At 64.9% G+C, this 15,637-nt stretch overlaps 5 protein-coding genes across 6 annotated transcripts; 4 read left to right on the top strand and 1 right to left on the bottom strand.

Annotated features, from left to right (window-relative positions):
* Window positions 1–11: 11 nt before the first annotated feature.
* CHLRE_06g269700v5 (uncharacterized protein) lies at window positions 12–5,227 on the top strand. The gene is made up of 9 exons (XM_043062915.1): window positions 12–326; window positions 486–1,453; window positions 1,661–1,890; window positions 2,170–2,888; window positions 3,028–3,150; window positions 3,490–3,553; window positions 3,757–3,807; window positions 3,944–4,082; window positions 4,379–5,227. The coding sequence occupies exons 1-9, from the start codon at window positions 316–318 to the stop codon at window positions 4,495–4,497; spliced, it is 2,424 nt and encodes an 807-aa protein (XP_042923621.1). The 5' UTR covers window positions 12–315; the 3' UTR covers window positions 4,498–5,227.
* Window positions 5,228–5,281: 54 nt separating this feature from the next.
* Window positions 5,282–8,254, top strand: CHLRE_06g269650v5 (uncharacterized protein). Its single transcript, XM_001696181.2, has 4 exons — window positions 5,282–5,610; window positions 5,831–6,218; window positions 6,574–6,744; window positions 7,040–8,254. The coding sequence occupies exons 1-4, from the start codon at window positions 5,369–5,371 to the stop codon at window positions 7,232–7,234; spliced, it is 996 nt and encodes a 331-aa protein (XP_001696233.1). The 5' UTR covers window positions 5,282–5,368; the 3' UTR covers window positions 7,235–8,254.
* A 667-nt stretch (window positions 8,255–8,921) lies between these two features.
* On the top strand, window positions 8,922–9,771 carry CHLRE_06g269601v5 (uncharacterized protein). The gene is made up of 2 exons (XM_001696182.2): window positions 8,922–9,040; window positions 9,271–9,771. Exons 1-2 carry the CDS (start codon window positions 8,955–8,957, stop codon window positions 9,614–9,616), a joined length of 432 nt encoding a protein of 143 aa, XP_001696234.2. The 5' UTR covers window positions 8,922–8,954; the 3' UTR covers window positions 9,617–9,771.
* An 8-nt stretch (window positions 9,772–9,779) lies between these two features.
* CHLRE_06g269550v5 (uncharacterized protein) lies at window positions 9,780–11,821 on the bottom strand. Its single transcript, XM_001696455.2, has 3 exons — window positions 11,143–11,821; window positions 10,710–10,811; window positions 9,780–10,422 (listed from the first exon to the last, which is right to left on the bottom strand). Exons 1-3 carry the CDS (start codon window positions 11,356–11,358, stop codon window positions 10,126–10,128), a joined length of 615 nt encoding a protein of 204 aa, XP_001696507.2. The 5' UTR covers window positions 11,359–11,821; the 3' UTR covers window positions 9,780–10,125.
* A 110-nt stretch (window positions 11,822–11,931) lies between these two features.
* On the top strand, window positions 11,932–15,377 carry CHLRE_06g269544v5 (uncharacterized protein). 2 transcript variants are annotated; one of them, XM_043062913.1, is made up of 3 exons: window positions 11,932–12,422; window positions 12,579–13,068; window positions 13,669–15,377. In XM_043062913.1, the coding sequence occupies exons 1-3, from the start codon at window positions 12,224–12,226 to the stop codon at window positions 13,832–13,834; spliced, it is 855 nt and encodes a 284-aa protein (XP_042923620.1). In that variant the 5' UTR covers window positions 11,932–12,223; the 3' UTR covers window positions 13,835–15,377. The 2 variants fall into 2 exon arrangements, with proteins under 2 accessions (XP_042923620.1, XP_042923619.1); XM_043062914.1 differs by having other exon boundaries at window positions 11,932–15,377.
* Window positions 15,378–15,637: the final 260 nt, after the last annotated feature.

The following is a 15,637-nucleotide window of genomic DNA, read 5'->3' as shown; positions in this document are numbered from 1 at the left end:
CTTACGTGATCCTTCACTCATGCTGTTTTTCTCTTAGTAGGCCATACAGCAATGGCGCAGTTTGTCAGCGCAAGGTCAGGTGTCAGGTCACATCCATGTCGACAAGACGATGCTCGCCGCCTGCGACGCTTGTGCGTCTGCGCAGCGACTTCCGCAAAATTAACATCGCATCTTGTATCAAACAGCTTGATTGGGGACCACGTTAGCGATGCGGTTGAGCGAACAGCTCGGCCTGGTGACCTTTCACCGACCGTCGTTGTGGCGACCACATCGCTAACGCGGACCGGGAAAACATGGACGCGGTGCCCGATAGAAATGCGTGTACGGTGAGGCGCAGTATAGACCAGGGACTGTTGCAGACAATAAGTGCGTACGTGACACGACATGTCTTCGGACGTGTGACAGTCCAGCAGAAGCACCTGAGGCAGACACCACCTGGCCTCAAACGCACGCAACCGTCCATGCCTCTCCCTTCCATACCACAGGACGCTGCCAGCTGTAGACGCGAACGGCGCCGCGACCCGCACCCCCTACGCCCGCTGGTGCTGCCGCGTAAACCTGCGCGCCTCTCCGGAGCCGTCCCCGTCCGCGGATCATCCTGCTGCTGCCGGCATGGGTACGGCCAGCAGCCGACGCACGCCGCCGCTCGCGCCCGGCTCCCCCGAGTTCCAGTTCTCCCGCCACTTCACCACCGTGTACGACGACCCCCAACACCTGAAGCTGGCCATCCAGGCGGCACAGGCCGTTCTGCTCAACCCCGCATCTGTGCCGCTGTCACGCGCGTCCGGCTTTGCGCCCGAGCTTGTCAAGCTGGTGGCGCCGCCGGCGGAGGTGACGGCGGCGGTGACGGCAGAGATGACGGCGGCAGAGGCAGCAGCTGCACAATCTGAGCAGCCGTACGGTGCCGGGCCGCGGGAGGCTCCTGCCGCCGTGCTGCCCACGGACCCGGCCGTGCTCGCTCAAGCGCTGTCCGCCGCCGTCGCCGCCGCGCTAGACCCTGCCAAGGCTAAAGCCACGGCTGCTGCTGCCGCGGCGGCAGGCACCAGGCCGCCGGCGGGACTGCAGGTGAAGCCACACCACGTGGCGGACTTCCTGCTGCAGCACCGCCAACGCCGCCGAGGCCACAACCACCATCCCAACCACCCCAACCACCACATCAACCACCAACCTGACAACCACCACCAGCACACGCGGCCGCAGCCGCACGCGGCACCAGCCGTGCACGCCCCTGAGGCCTCCCCGGCCCCTCCCTCTCCTCCTCCTCCGCCGCCGCCACCGTTAGAGGTGGAGGCGGCGCAGCAGGTGTGGGAGGCGCGGCACTGCGACGCGCTGCTGCTGCGGCTGGGGCTGTTCCCGGACGTGTATGAGGCCACCGCCAGCCGCGGCGCGGTGGTGCTGGAGGTGGACGTGCTGGCGGGCGGCGACGGCGCCGTGCCCAAGATGGACGTGCTGGGTGCGTGGCGTGGCGTGGCGGGGCGTGGCGTGGCGTGGCACGGCGTGGCAGGGCGTGCTGGTTGTTTTGTGCGTGCGGCATGGCCAGAAGGAAATGGGGCACCACCGCCCTGGAGGTTTTACGTCAGTCGGCGCCTGATGACGCACCTGCGCGCTGCCGCCCTGACTCTTGCCCCGCTGCCTGCCGCTCCACAACCCCTTATTGCAGAGATCATCACCGCGGCCGCCGAGCCGGGTGACCCCAGGGCGGAGGCGCCGGACGCGTCGGCGCCGCCGCACCGCATCACACTGCTGGCGCCCGCCGCCACCGCCACCTCCATCGCTGTCAGTGGCATGGGCATCGCCGCAACCGCCGCCGCCGCTGCTAGCGGAGCTGCGTCGCCGCCGCCAGCAGCAGCAGCAGAGCAGGCCGGCAAGCCCCGTACCAGGCCTGACAAGGTAGGTGTGACGGTGTAATTGCGTGGGCGTTGGCATGCGGCTAGGTAGGTGGCACGCATGCTTTTGGGACTGCTGGGTGATAGCCAGCCCCGGCGTTCCGAAGCCCGTCTGGCAGCTGTCCCGCCCACTAAATACCAATGAGATTTCGCACGCATATGCGTCGTCACTCCCCTTTCTAATGGGAGTGGTGGAAACCCTTCCCCATGTTCACACACATATGCACACAACAAAACACACACACACACAAATACAAATACACGCACAAATACACGCCCACAGCACAAGCCGCTGCTGCGCTGCTGCGGCCACGTGGAGGTGCTGCTGCTGGACCTGCTGCGCGCCGCCACCCGCCGCCTGGCGGAGGAGCTCCTCACCGCATCATCACCCGGCAGTAGCACCGGAGGCGGCATCACCAGCAGAACCAGCAGTAGCACCGCCACCACCACCAGCACTACTGATGCATCTCCGGCAGCTGCGTCACTGCCATCGCCATTGTCAGTGCCGCCGATGCCAGTGCCAGCAGTAGTGCCGCCGCCACCGTCTGCTGCCGGTAGCGACCTGCGGCGGCGCATTGCCGCGGCGGCGCGCGAGCTGCGGGCGGCGCAGGCGGACTGCCTGCCTTGCTTCGTGGTGGGCGACCAAGACGTGGGCGCTCTGCCTGAACTGGAGGCGGCGGCGGGGCTGGGTCGCAAGGGCGTGCGGCGCATGAGCCTGCAGGAGGTGCAGGTACTGCTGGCCCGCCACCACAGCCACTACGGCAGTAGCAGCAGCAGCAGCAGCAGCGGCTTGGCGCGAGGCGGGGGAGGAGGCGGCGGGGACACGGTGCCGTACCACGCGTTGCAGCAGGCGCTGAACGAGTGCTTCAATGAGGCGCTCTGGTGTGCGGGGCTGGCGGCGCATGCGGAGCAGGTGGCGGGTGCGGTGCGCGAGGCGGCGGGCCGGGCCGTGGCGGCTGTGGTGGACGGGGTGCGCTATCCCGAGACACAGCGGCTGCTCAGGTGCGTGGTGTGTGACTTTCCATCCACCTCCATCATTGCCGTGTCTCTTCATACGCAGAACCACTTGTTATCCTTCCCTTTGATCTCTCTAAGACACACTGACACTACTTGCTGTATGCTCTGCCGTGCTCCCCCACAGCGCCTGCCTGGCGGCGCACGTGGACGAGCTGGCGGGCGCCGTACTCCGCCGCCGGCTGTACGAGCTGCTGCGAGTGGAGCGGATCATGGTCTACACGCGCGGCGGTGGCGGCGCGTTCCGCAGGTGCATGCGGGTGATGGGGTGGGGGGTCATTGCAACGAGGGAAACGGCCCTTCGAAGTCGAAGTTGTCAGGAACGGCCTTTTCCCGTCGTTACAGTAATGGTTGGGCACGCGCCAGCGCGGTGGGCCACCCGCGTGCCGGGCTACTAGGCGGATGCATGGAGCAGCTAAGGCTGGCTAAGGAAAGAGGGGCAGGAGGCCCGCTCTCCTCCACCGCCCTGAAGTCCCCGCTGAAAGTGCCTGAATACCAGCAATATCTCCTTGACCCCCATACATCACCTCTCATTTCACATGACCTGTGTGCACCCCCGGACGGCCGGGCCCACATCAAACCGCCGCAGGGAGCGCGCGTCCTTCATGGGTCGGCTGGTGGCCGCGCTGCAGGGACCAGACGACGACCAGCCGGTGGGTCTGGTGTGGGTCTGGTGTGGGTCTGGTGTCCTGACTCCCGCCCCGCCACTGCCACTGCCTCTGCCACCGCCGTGCACGTGTGTGCTGCCACTAGTTTCTGGGTCTCGGTTGATAACCGCATGAGCTTGGGCCTGACTTCCCGGTTCCTGCCCTCCTCCCTCCTCCCTCCCCCCGCGCCTCCCGCCCGCCCGCCGCAGGTGGATGAGGAGGCTCTGATGCTGATGGCCACATGCCTGGCCTACTTCAAGGTGGGTGGTCAGTTGTAAACGCCCAACAGAAGTGTCGGGTTGTCTTATTGACGCCAGCAGATTTCCGGGGTGGTACTTGCGGCCTTGATCCCTAGCCACGCCCGTGTGCGTTACCATGCATGGTGCTACTCATCAGGTGCTGCACGCGGGGGTGCAGGCGGCCGTGCCCCGTGCGCTGGCCGCCCACCTGCTACAGCCGCTGGCGCAGCCCGCCAAGCTACAGCCGCTGCTGTGGCAACGCGTGCTGGCGGCCGACGACATCACCTGGCACCAGGGTGCGTGACTGGCTCCGTGCGTGTGTGGCTTGTGGGGTGTGTGTGCGAGTGCATCTAGGCGACGCGGCATTGCAATGCTCCTGCGTATGCCTGTGACTCTGGGAGCGCACTTGTTGGCAAACCGAATCGGCGTTTGCCTGGAACTAACCTGGAAGCTGCATACCGCAGCTTGGCACTGCTGCTGCATCGTCGTACTCACTCTTGCCCCATCCGTACGTCCCGCCCACCGGGCTACCGTAATAATGACCACGACCCCTGTCCGACGTGCCGCTTGCCGCCGGCCGCCTGCGCTGCAGTCTCCAAGGAGCTCCTGCTGACGCACGCGGCCGCGGGCGGTGGGCACGGCGCGGCCACAGCAGCGGCCGCAGCAGCAGCGGGGGCGGCTGCTGCGGATGCGCCCAGCAAGCGGCGCTAGGAGCGGCAGATAGAGACGGGGCAACGAGTGAAGCGGTGGCGCCGCGGCGCCGGGGCAGTTTGGTTTGCCGCCAGGCAGCTCTGCCAGCTACGACCAGCACATGGCATACGGAGGGATGGGGCCGCCACGGAGAATGTCGAATCTGTGCGCTTGGTGGCGTTGAGGGCACATGAGACAATGAGACAGGCATAGGACATGTAGACGGTGTGTTTGGTAGACGGGGGAGTAGGGGGCAGCAAGCAAGGGCTAACCGAACGCGCACAGACCCCCCATTGACGTTCGGTACCAGGGGAGAACGTCAATCGGGAGGGGCTGTGCGCGTTCATGGTACATGGAGGACAGGAGAGATAGTCCGTGCAGATGGGTGGGAGGGAACCGATGTTGCCAGCTGGGTTGGGCGGGCACGCATGCTATCGTTGTTCGGCGTTGCACGAGTCCAGCCAGCCACCATCTTCAGACCCGTGCCAGGCCCCCTCAACAGCACTACCTAGGCAGCGGTGAGGTACCTTCGTCCCCAATATGGTTTAGCTGCAGCGGGGCGCGCGTTTGCGGTGACCGAACCGGTGGCCCTAGAATCCCCTCCTCCGAGCCTCCTCCGAGTCACCTGCCATCCCTTGTCACCCTAGCCACGCCTAGTTTGCGGCCCTGGGTGCACACGCTAATAATCGTACACTGTTTCTGGGCATACAATCATGCAGCGAGCCCGTGGCTGCTTTTGCCAAATCGCAAACTTTCGGAATGGATTCGGCCAGGTCGATGTCCTTTTCTCTTTTCACAGGGCTGCCACTCAATTTCTGTTGCTGCCTTGTGTTGACACCGCGGACCCTTCTTATTTATAGTCGAAGAAACCGCCTCTGTAAATATCTGAACCATGCTGACCAAGCGCCTTCCAGCTGCGGCGGGTCTTCGCTCCTCGCTCCGCCGTAACGCGGTGGTCGTGCGTGCATCTTCAGTGGATGTCACGTTTAAGATTCACCGGCATGTTGAGTATGGTCAGAGCTTGCTGCTGGTCGGTGGCCCCGCCGAACTTGGGAACTGGGACGGCACGAAGGCCGTGCCGCTGGAGTGGTCTGAGGGCGACAACTGGACAGCCAAGGTCTCGCTGCCTGCCGGGTAAGAGGGACGTCTTGAATCGATCGCGCGAATTTTGTTTGCCCCCAGCGCCCGCCGCCCCCCGCCCCGACAGAACTCTAACTTACCAACTAGGAGTAAGTTGCGTTCTAACACGTGCTATCCCGCGCCAAAGGCCTGGCCTGCGTCCAACCGCTCAAATTGTTCCGGGACCGGAAAGCTGACCGCTTTCGGCTGCTTTGCCCGCACCTCTGATTCGCAGTGCGTCTGCGGAGTACAAATACATCATCAAGCGCAAGGACAGCCTGGATTGGTGCCCGGGGCAGAACAAGGCGGTCGCGCTGCCTGCAGCGGTGGCCGTCGAGGTCAGCGACTCGTGGGAGCACTCGACCAACACCATGGCCGTGACCGTGCCGGCTGAAGCTGCCGCCGCACCGGCGCCCATGGCGCCGATTGTTGCCGAGGTGCCCGCGCCCGCTCCTGAGGCACCAATGGTGGCGGAGGCCCTGGCGCCCGCTCCCGCGACGCCGATCGTGGTGGCCGAGGCACCTGTCCCCGTGCACTATCACGAGATTTCGGCGGAGGCGGTGGAGCGCGCCGAACACCGAGCTGTTGCGGTGAGCACCGTCGAGAACATCGAAGCCGAGGAGGTGAGGCGGTTTTAGAAGTGCGCTGCGCTTCACCGCTGCCACAGTAGGGTTCTCACGCTGCGGCAGCGAGCTTTGTCCACACCCCGCCTGACCGGCTGATCCGTTTGGTAGCCATGCGAGAATGCATCGCACGCTCGCACCACACCTCGTTTAGAGCATACAGCGGTCATGTGCGAGTAGGTTAGCCCGCTGATAGCTTGCTCCGCCGCCGCAGCAGCACGCGTCCCCGAGCTCCTCCGCGCTACCCGCTATCGCCCCCCTTGCGCCCAGCTCACACCCACCCACAGCCACATACATGTACACACCTGCACGCCTGCAACATGCCACTCGCACACATTTTGCCGCACACACACAGCTGGACGCGACCCTGGCGCCGCCCGCCCCCGCCCCCGCCCCCATCTCGGGCGCCTCCTCCTCCGGCTCCGGCTTCCTGGCCAACAACATCGTGCAGGCGGCGCCCAAGGGGGCCATCGCGCTGGGCGCCTCGGACCCCGTGCGCGACTACGAGGAGGCAGACAAGTTCCAGGTGTGTCACGGGTGTGAGAGCATGTGTCCAGAGGAGAGCACAACGCGTGCACGCACCGTGTGTGTGCGTGTTCGTGCTGTGGTACGGGACGGAAGGCGGGTATCTTGCTTGTCGTAGAGGGGTAGGCACGGGGCGCCCCTTTTGGGCATGGTTGCTTGGCCGTGTTGTGGCTTGCCAATCACCACAGCGCCACGCCGCAGGGCAGCCGCCTAGGGTGCCCACATTGCCGGGCCTCGCTTCTTCTGCGCTGTGACCCCACACCCTGGCACCGCTTGCCTCCACTCCCAACCCCCAGGTGGTGGAGGTGGGCGCCGTCGTGGAGACCGCTGGCGCCACCGCCACGCTCAAGGCCACCGCGCCCGTCGCCGCCAAGAAGGCCCTGGACGTCCTGACGGTGTCGGAGCTCAAGTCCGAGCTCAAGCGCCGCGGCCTGTCGTCGCTGGGCACCCGCCGCGAGCTCATTACGCGCCTGCAGCAGGCCGGCCTGTGAGCGAGGCGTGCGCCTGGATAGCTGGCGGCTGGAGGCGGGTGGTGGAGGCGGAGCCGGGAGGTTAGGGCGGGGCAGGCGTGAGGCGAGTGCGCGGCGGTACCGGCGTGTACACGCGAGAGCGGCCAGGGAGGGTTGGACTGCGTGTGCTGGCGCGGCGCCTGGCGTGGGCGTGCATGTGGGTGGGTGCCGGCCCGCCTTGGGGCTGTAGCGGGCACGGGGTTGTGTTCATTCGGTGTTGGTTTTGGTCTTCTGCGGTGTTTCGGTCGACATGGTGAGATGGCTGGTTGCATCACCTCGATGCGCGTACTGGCATCGACGGTACACAGGACATGCCACGACTGCGCTGATGCGTGCCTTGCCAAATGCATCCAAACCGACGGGGGCAGCGGCGGTGCAGAAGGAGAAAAGAGCTGCATAGAACGGAGTAACAGTTACAATGGCAAACAGGAAACGTCGGTTGGTCGGTATTGTTCCTGGTGAGGTTGGGGTGGATGGTGGCGGTAAGGCCGCGTCACCGGGTAACATGGATTGAAGCTTTGGTTTTTATACAAGTACAATAAAATAAGTGCAGCTGGAGCTGTACCAAGCAAGAGGACAAATGCAGCCCAGGTCTTGGAGGGTGGCTGAAGGCCCTGCTACAGTTTTGACGGGCCATACAACACACGGTGCGGGTGATTCAACACCACTTTTGAGGCGATGCCCAGGGCATGCACGGATGCTCTGGTGGAGGTGGACGAAGCGCGGAAGGCGCGGACCGCAGGTGCGGTTCGTACTGGCGGTTGATATTGGCGGTGATGACGCGGCGAGCGAGGTGGCAACGTGGTGCCAGCCGAGGTGTGACTTGAACACAAAGGAGCTGTGACACAAGTGGACGAGCTGGAATTCAGCTGGTGCACGTGCGAATGCGAATTCATAATTTACACACAGGGCCCTGTGGTGGGCGCCGGACAGGGTGCGGCCGCGCAAGCGACGCCAGAAGGTTCTCCGCCGACTCTTACACGACTGTAATCATATATACCGCCATGCTAGGTCTGAGCCGCGCAACGTCGCGCGCCTGTTAGCAAGCACCGTATCGCAGCACAGCCTGGCACACCCGTCGTCTGTCCGTGCGAGCATCATTCTAAGCGCACATTTCTCCGGTTCATCGGGCGCCGCTGTGCCGGGCCTCACAGAAATACAATATCTTGACCCTCGGCCGACGTGTGCGCGGTCAACAGCCCACACACCGTACCAACACAATCAACTTCATGCCTGGCCGGGCAAGGACAAGGACCACCCTGGAGTGCCCCCTCATCCCGTAAGCCAAGCAAGGTCCAGTAGAAGGTCACTGTCAAACCGCACACGGCCCTTACGCAAGGCCAGCTGCTAGCTCATACATTGCCAGCCGACGAAACGGGTGCGACTCCCGCTGTGGCCTCCGCGCCCTGGCCTGGCGCCGCTGCTGCCGCCGCCGCCGCCGCCGCCGCCGCCGCCGCCGCCGCCGCCGCCGTGCCCTGCGCCGCCGCGCCGCCAGCTGCGGCCGGTGCTCCCTCGGGTGCAGCGTCCCTGCGGCTGCCCGCCGCGGCGGTGGCGGCTGCGGAGGTGGTGTTCACGATGGACTCCAGCTTGTGCTCCAGAGCCAGCCCCTCCGCCACACGCCGCCGCAGCGCCGACCACGTTTAAGATTCACCGGCATGTGGAGTACGGTCAGAGCTTGCTGCTGGTCGGTGGCCCCGCCGAAATGGGCAATTGGGACGGCACGAAGGCCGTGCCGCTGGAGTGGTCTGAGGGCGACAACTGGACAGCCAAGGTCTCCCTGCCTGCCGGGTAAGAGTGTTGCTGCTGGGAAGGACGTCTTGGATCGATTGCGCAAGTTTGTTTTGCCGCCAGCGCCCGCCGCCCCCCTGCAGAACTCTAACTTACTAGCTAGGAGCAAATTGCGCTCTAACACGTGCTATCCCGCACCAAAGGCCTGGCCTTCGTCCAACCGCTCAAATTGTTCCGGGACCGGAAAGCTGACCGCTTTCGGCTGCTTTGCCCGCACCTCTGATTCGCAGTGCGTCTGCGGAGTACAAATACATCATCAAGCGTAAGGATGGCCTGGATTGGTGCCCGGGGCAGAACAAGGCGGTCGCGCTGCCTGCTGCGGTGGCCGTCGAGGTCAGCGACTCGTGGGAGCACTCGACCAACACCATGGCCGTGACCGGTGCGGGTGACTCAACATCACCTTTGAGGCGATGCCCGGGGCATGCACGGATGCTCTGGTGGAGGTGGACGAAGCGCGGAAGGCGCGGACCGCAGGTGCGAGTCATACTGGCGGTTGGTATTGGCGGTGGTGACGCGGCGAGCGAGGTGGCAACGTGGTGCCAGCCGAGGTGTGACTTGAACACGAAGGAGCTGTGACACAAGTGGACGAGCTGAAATTCAGCTGGTGCACGTGCGAATGCGAATTCATAATTTACACACAGGGCCCTGTGGTGGGCGCCGGACAGGGTGCGGCCGCGTAAACGACGCCGGAAGGTTCTCCGACTCTGACACGATTGTAATCATTCATATGGTACCGTCATGCCGAGTAAGGAGCGGCGCAACGTCGCGCGCCTGTTAGCAAGCACCGTATCGCAGCGCAGCCTGGCACACCCGTCGGCTGTCCTCACGAGCGCCATTCCAAGAGCACATCGCAGTCATCACTCGGGCGCCGTTGCGCCGAGACCTCACAGACATTCACCCGCAGCCGACGTGTGCGCGGTCAACAGCCCACACACCGTACCAGCACAATCAACTTCATGCCTGGCCGGGCAAGGACAACGACCACCCTGCAGTGCCCCCTGTCCCAGTGCAGGCCGCAAGGCAAGCAAGGTCCAGAAGGTCACTGTCAAACCGCACACGGCCCTTATGCAAGGCCAGCTGCTAGCTCATACATTGCCAGCCGACGAAGCGGTTGCGACTCCCGTTGTGGCCTCCGCGCCCTGGCCTGGCGCCGCTGCTGCTGCCGCTGCCGCCGCCGCCGCCGTGCCCTCCGCCGCCGCGCCGCCGGCACCAGCTGCGGCCGGTGCTCCCTCCGGTGCAGCGTCCCTGCGGCTGCCCGCCGCGGCGGTGGCGGCTGCGGAGGCTGTGTGCACGATGGACTCCAGCTTGTGCTCCAGAGCCAGCCCCTCCGCCACACGCCGCCGCAGCGCTGCCCATGTGTCCCGGAAGCCGGGCGAGTAGTCCTGTGCGGCGCGTGGTGTGCATACACCGGGTGAGCACCAAAGCAGTCGGCTAACCAGGCAGCCATTGCGGTTGCCCCGCCCTTGCCCTCCACTGCCTCGGCCACCTCGCGCAAAGCACGCCCCGGAACGTGCGTTAGATCCCACACCCCACCTGACCGCACACACCTGACCGCACACACCTGACCGCACCCCTGACCGCACCCAACCGCACCCAACCGCACCCAGACGCCAGGCCCAACCACCGCAGAACCCGACTCCACCACAGGCCATCCCCTTGCCGCCCTCACCGTGATCATGTACAAGCTGGTGGCGGTGTAGGCTCCCGCCACCAGCGCCCGCTTGGTGTACCAGCTGCTGTCCGTGGACTGGTCGCCCAGTGCAGCCCAGATCTGAGAGGGAGAGGAGGGAGAGGGAGAGGGAGGGAGAGGGAGAGGGAGGGAGAGGGAGGGGGAGGCAGGGAGCGGGAGGGAGAGGGAGGGAGTAGGTGTCAGGTTTAGAGTTAAAGAGGGCCGAGTTGGGAGCAGTAGCAGCGGGTGCAGCGGTTGCGGGGGTTGCAAGGTGCAGGGGCGAGGGCGCGTGGGGTTGGGGCGCGGGGTTGACGCGACGACCACCGCAAGCTGCGGGCCTGGACCCCACGCCCTGACTCCAGTCAGTTGGCCCCACCCCGGCAACCCCGCAATCTGCCTTACACCGCTAAGAGCGCAATTGGCTCGTACTCACGTCGTCGACCAGCTGGTAAAGCAGCTTGAGGCTGCGGCCGGCGTTGGAGGGCTTGGCGGCCACTGCCAGCGCCTGCGGCCATGTGTCCATGTACGGAACCAGCATCTCCAGCCGAAGCTGCAGCGCCTTGGCCACGCGCGCGTCCAGATCCATTGCCTGCATCTCGTCTTTTTGCTGCGCCAGCAGCTCGGCGAGCCGCGCGTTGCACTGTTCCATGAAGTGCCAGACGAGCGCCCCCTCCCCCTGCGAGCCCAGCACGGCCGTGACTGCTGGGGACAATTTCAGCTCGCGAGCTGCGTCCACCAACGCCGCGTTCGTCCATCCGCGTTCTGAAACTCGTTTGAGGCCGGCGTCCAGCAGCGCCTGCTTGAGCTCGGCTTCTGTCCATGTGTGGCCATCAGTCGACCAGGAAGCGAAGCAGCGCCCAGAAGTTGATGGTTCAAGTTCATCGGTGTTGTGATTTAGGTGGGCTTGACATGAGGATTGCAAAGGCCTGCACGCAGGCGCAATCGGCCGAAGGACAACGCCCAAACGCGCGAGTGCGCCTCTCATGTTTTCTGCGCTGCTGTATGTGGAGCTAACTGTATTACTGCGGGTACAGCTGCAATTTTATCTCACAGAAGGACCGTGCACCAAGAATCCGGATTCCGAACTTCAGATTTTGGACTGTGTCAAAAATCGGGTTTGGGGGCGCCAATGGGGCTGCCGAGTTCGGCCCATGCGCCAGGGTGGGAGCATGGTCGAGGTGTGGATAGAGTAAGCGATGTTGAACCAATTTCCAGGTTGTTACTTATCTACGGTCTCACCAGCTCTTTACACGGCGAGCCGAGACAGGTTCAGGGCGGCCACGCGTTGGGCCAGTGTGCCGGCGGAGTAGAATCGAGTTTGACGTCTTTCGTAGTTTGACTTTCTTCATGGGTAGCGATTCAGGCTAAGGGGGCGGTAGGCGCGGCGCTGGCCCGTCTTTCGCTTCACCATGGCCTCCGGCTCCGGTGACCTGGAGGCTAAGCGAGCATGGCTTCAAACTTGTCTTGGGATGACACCCGAGCGGACGCAGTCACAGCGGATCATCGTTGACGGGATGACCGCCTCCATCTCGGGACAAACGGCGGACTCGTCGGCGGCAGCCCGACAGGCTCAGGACGCCGACAAGGCCACTCGTGCAGACACTTTGGCTGATTTCCGCGCGGCAGCAGACAGCGACTTCAAAGAGGAGGCCAAAGGGCGTTGGTTGCGCGCTGATCCGCAGTTTCCTGCAGCGGGACACCCAGGGGCAGCTGGTTAATCTGGGCGAGCTGGAGATACAGCAGGCCGGCAGCACGGCGGAGAAGGGCGGGCATGCACGCGGGGGCAGGCCGTGCGAGGGCCAGGGGGGCGCGGGGGCCGCCGGGGCCAGCCGCTGGGAGTGACCGGGGCGGGAGGGACTACGGGTTCAGGGGGGCCGACGGCCACTCTGCAGCAGCAGCAGCAGCAGCAGCACGACCACCACCCCCACCACCCCCACCACCCCCACCACCAACAGCAGCAGCAGCAGCAGCAGACTCAGCCGCAGGTGACCGGGGCACCAATTGCTGGCGTTGGTGCCAGCCGCCTCCACGGGGATGGGGTGGCCGCCGGACTGCTGCCGGCCGCAGCTGCGCTGGCGGCGGCGCAGTTGCCGAAAACCTCTGGCCGAGCCTACCCGTGCTCCAGGGCGTGGACCATTCCGGGCCGCGGGGCGTCAAGCGGCCTAACCTTCACTCAGTGCCCGGTCCTGGCGGACCTGCGCCGCAGCAAAGATCCGGCAGGGCGCCGCCGCCGGGGCCCACCGGCGCTAGCTACCAGCGGCTTCCGCAGAGGGCTTGCCCGGCCCAGCCCCGTGTGGGCCTGCCCGTTCGTTTCCCGGGCTTGCGGCAGAGCCGACAGCTATAGAAGGCGTATACCCAGGTGAGCTGGCGGCGCGTTGTTGTTGCCTTGCTATTCGGTGTCGGGAAAGCAGGGGCACAACCATAGCTTTAAGTCCCAGCGAGGGTACCTCGTAGATCCTTCCTCAGGGTTACAGAGGCGCTGATGCACGTTACGGTCCCCTGCCGCCGGGGTATCGGGGCGTTTGGGCGGTCACGTAACGAGCCCCCTTCCTCAGGGCCCCCTGCGGTGGGCAGAGGCGTGGGCTGCCACGACACGGCCGCAGGTTGGGCGGGTTGTTGTGCATTAGAGGAGGGGCGTGAATGGGGGCGGGGGTTTGAAATCACAGGCTGAGAGTAACGGAGTTGAACGGCGTTCGAAAGTGCAGGCGGAGAGTAACTGAGTTGAAGAAGGGTGCGTGGGGGTAGGACTAAGGGCACCCTCCTCGGGTAGAGGCGCTGATGCACGTTACGGTCCGCTGATGCACGTTACGGTCCCCTGCCGCCGGGGTCATTGGGGCGCTTGGCCGGCGTTAGGGCCCCCCTCCTCGGGGAGACAGAGGCGCTGATGCACGTTACGGTCCCCGCCCCGAGGGGGTGTGGTGTTTACGGGCTGCCGCCTAGTGCCTACCCCGTCCCACAGGTTCTGCCATCAATCCATCGGCGTTCTGGACCCGTCGGCAAGTCGCTACATGGCCTTCCGGCACCCCGGCCATTCAGCGTTGGGTGGCGCCAGCCAGAGCCCCGCCACCCCGCGCCCTGACGTGCGGCGCCGTCACCTCCTGTCCGTCACCGGCGGCCGTCGCTGACTTGCAGTTCTGGCTGGGGCTGCTTGACCGCGACAGTTCGCCCTGAACGCAGTGCGCCGCTGCATCGCCGTAGACCTCAACGTGGTGTTGGGGGAGTTTGAGGACCCCGACGGGGCGGTGGTCTACATCGATGCAGCGCAGGGCCTAGAGTGCGGCGGCTGCGGGGACTGGTCTCACCGCCGTTGCCTAGGACTGGCGGCGGCGGCGTACCCCGGCGGCACGTTCGTGTGCCGGCGCTGCCTGCTGGCGTATGCGGCGCTGGAGGAGCTGGCGGGAAAGGCTGTGGCGGCGGCGGGCAGCGCAGTGGCGGAGTCGTCCGCAGAGACGTAACAGTCGCATGGTAGGTGGAAGTCAGACGGTGCGGTGGTTTGTGCAGCCGGGGGCGGGGGCGCGCATGCGGATTGTGGGCCGGATGTGACCGGCCAACTGAGGGTGGGGGGAGTGGCCTCCGCATGCGCCGAGAAGGGGTGCGGAACGGGCGTGCTCGCCGGCCGCGGCCGGCGGGCCAGCACGGTTCTTCCCCCACCCTGATGTTGGCGTCTCCCCCGGGGGCAATACAGATGTGCCTATTTAATGTTTGGAAAGGAGGTGTAGGTAGGGAGGTTGAAACACACGGGTGGCGGATGTGGGACATGCACGATCGGAGACAGAGACGGGAGAGATACACCGGGTTGGGGGCTGAGACGGACTTTATATTGCAGTTGTGCGTATTTCCCAACGCTTCTGGTCTCGGAATCATTAAGGCCGGAGAGCGCAGCCCATTGCGAAGCAAAATTCAGATTTTGGACTGTGTCAAAAATCGGGTTTGGGGGCGCCAATGGGGCTGCCGAGTTCGGCCCATGCGCCAGGGTGGGAGCATGGTCGAGGTGTGGATAGAGTAAGCGATGTTGAACCAATTTCCAGGTTGTTACTTATCTACGGTCTCACCAGCTCTTTACACGGCGAGCCGAGACAGGTTCAGGGCGGCCACGCGTTGGGCCAGTGTGCCGGCGGAGTAGAATCGAGTTTGACGTCTTTCGTAGTTTGACTTTCTTCATGGGTAGCGATTCAGGCTAAGGGGGCGGTAGGCGCGGCGCTGGCCCGTCTTTCGCTTCCCACCCGCCCACCCTGCGATAGCCGGGCATAGACTCGGGTAGGACTGGTGCTGCACCGGGGGGGAGTGGCCTCCGCATGCGCCGAGAAGGGGTGCGGAACGGGCGTGCTCGCCGGCCGCGGCCGGCGGGCCAGCACGGTTCTTCCCCCACCCTGATGTTGGCGTCTCCCCCGGGGGCAATACAGATGTGCCTATTTAATGTTTGGAAAGGAGGTGTAGGTAGGGAGGTTGAAACACACGGGTGGCGGATGTGGGACATGCACGATCGGAGACAGAGACGGGAGAGATACACCGGGTTGGGGGCTGAGACGGACTTTATATTGCAGTTGTGCGTATTTCCCAACGCTTCTGGTCTCGGAATCATTAAGGCCGGAGAGCGCAGCCCATTGCGAAGCAAACGTGGCGTGTGGCTGGCCACCCCTGCCTCGGACCAGGTCGGACCTTTAGGAACCTTTCCCGGCCGCTCTCGAGCCCTTGCCATCGCGGCTGCGGCATCCCGACGCCATGTAGCAGGGTGGCAGGAAGGGGCAAGCCAACTGGAGAGCTCCTCGCCTTGCACGCCTTGCTGCATGCAGCCATGCACAGGACAGGAGCGACTGAGCGAGCAGCTGCACCCTCTGCTGGTTGGGGGTAGGCCGGTAGGTGCTGGCAGGGGCACGGCCCCGACGGTCAAGCTATGAGTGTCTCCCTGCAGCGCGCACGGTGTACGT

The sequence above is a fragment of the Chlamydomonas reinhardtii genome, chromosome 6 (assembly GCF_000002595.2).
Source record: "Chlamydomonas reinhardtii strain CC-503 cw92 mt+ chromosome 6, whole genome shotgun sequence".
NCBI lineage: Eukaryota > Viridiplantae > Chlorophyta > Chlorophyceae > Chlamydomonadales > Chlamydomonadaceae > Chlamydomonas > Chlamydomonas reinhardtii.
The sequence above is the reverse complement of the archived record's forward strand: the minus strand, read 5'-3'. Positions and strand labels throughout refer to the sequence as shown.

Coding starts and splice junctions, on each gene's coding strand:
- CHLRE_06g269550v5 (XM_001696455.2), bottom strand. CDS start 11,358: ATGGAACAGTGCAACGCGCGGCTCGCCGAGCTGCTGGCGCAGCAAAAA. Junction 10,812..11,142: donor TTTACCAGCTGGTCGACGAC/GTGAGTACGAGC, acceptor TCTCCCTCTCAG/ATCTGGGCTGCACTGGGCGA. Junction 10,423..10,709: donor CCAGCTTGTACATGATCACG/GTGAGGGCGGCA, acceptor CGCGCCGCACAG/GACTACTCGCCCGGCTTCCG.
- CHLRE_06g269544v5 (XM_043062913.1), top strand. CDS start 12,224: ATGACCGCCTCCATCTCGGGACAAACGGCGGACTCGTCGGCGGCAGCC. Junction 12,423..12,578: donor GGGACACCCAGGGGCAGCTG/GTTAATCTGGGC, acceptor CTACGGGTTCAG/GGGGGCCGACGGCCACTCTG. Junction 13,069..13,668: donor TATAGAAGGCGTATACCCAG/GTGAGCTGGCGG, acceptor CCCGTCCCACAG/GTTCTGCCATCAATCCATCG.
- CHLRE_06g269700v5 (XM_043062915.1), top strand. Junction 3,808..3,943: donor CATGCCTGGCCTACTTCAAG/GTGGGTGGTCAG, acceptor GCTACTCATCAG/GTGCTGCACGCGGGGGTGCA. Junction 4,083..4,378: donor CGACATCACCTGGCACCAGG/GTGCGTGACTGG, acceptor CCTGCGCTGCAG/TCTCCAAGGAGCTCCTGCTG.
- CHLRE_06g269650v5 (XM_001696181.2), top strand. CDS start 5,369: ATGCTGACCAAGCGCCTTCCAGCTGCGGCGGGTCTTCGCTCCTCGCTC. Junction 5,611..5,830: donor AAGGTCTCGCTGCCTGCCGG/GTAAGAGGGACG, acceptor TCTGATTCGCAG/TGCGTCTGCGGAGTACAAAT. Junction 6,745..7,039: donor AGGAGGCAGACAAGTTCCAG/GTGTGTCACGGG, acceptor CCCAACCCCCAG/GTGGTGGAGGTGGGCGCCGT.
- CHLRE_06g269601v5 (XM_001696182.2), top strand. CDS start 8,955: ATGGGCAATTGGGACGGCACGAAGGCCGTGCCGCTGGAGTGGTCTGAG. Junction 9,041..9,270: donor AAGGTCTCCCTGCCTGCCGG/GTAAGAGTGTTG, acceptor TCTGATTCGCAG/TGCGTCTGCGGAGTACAAAT.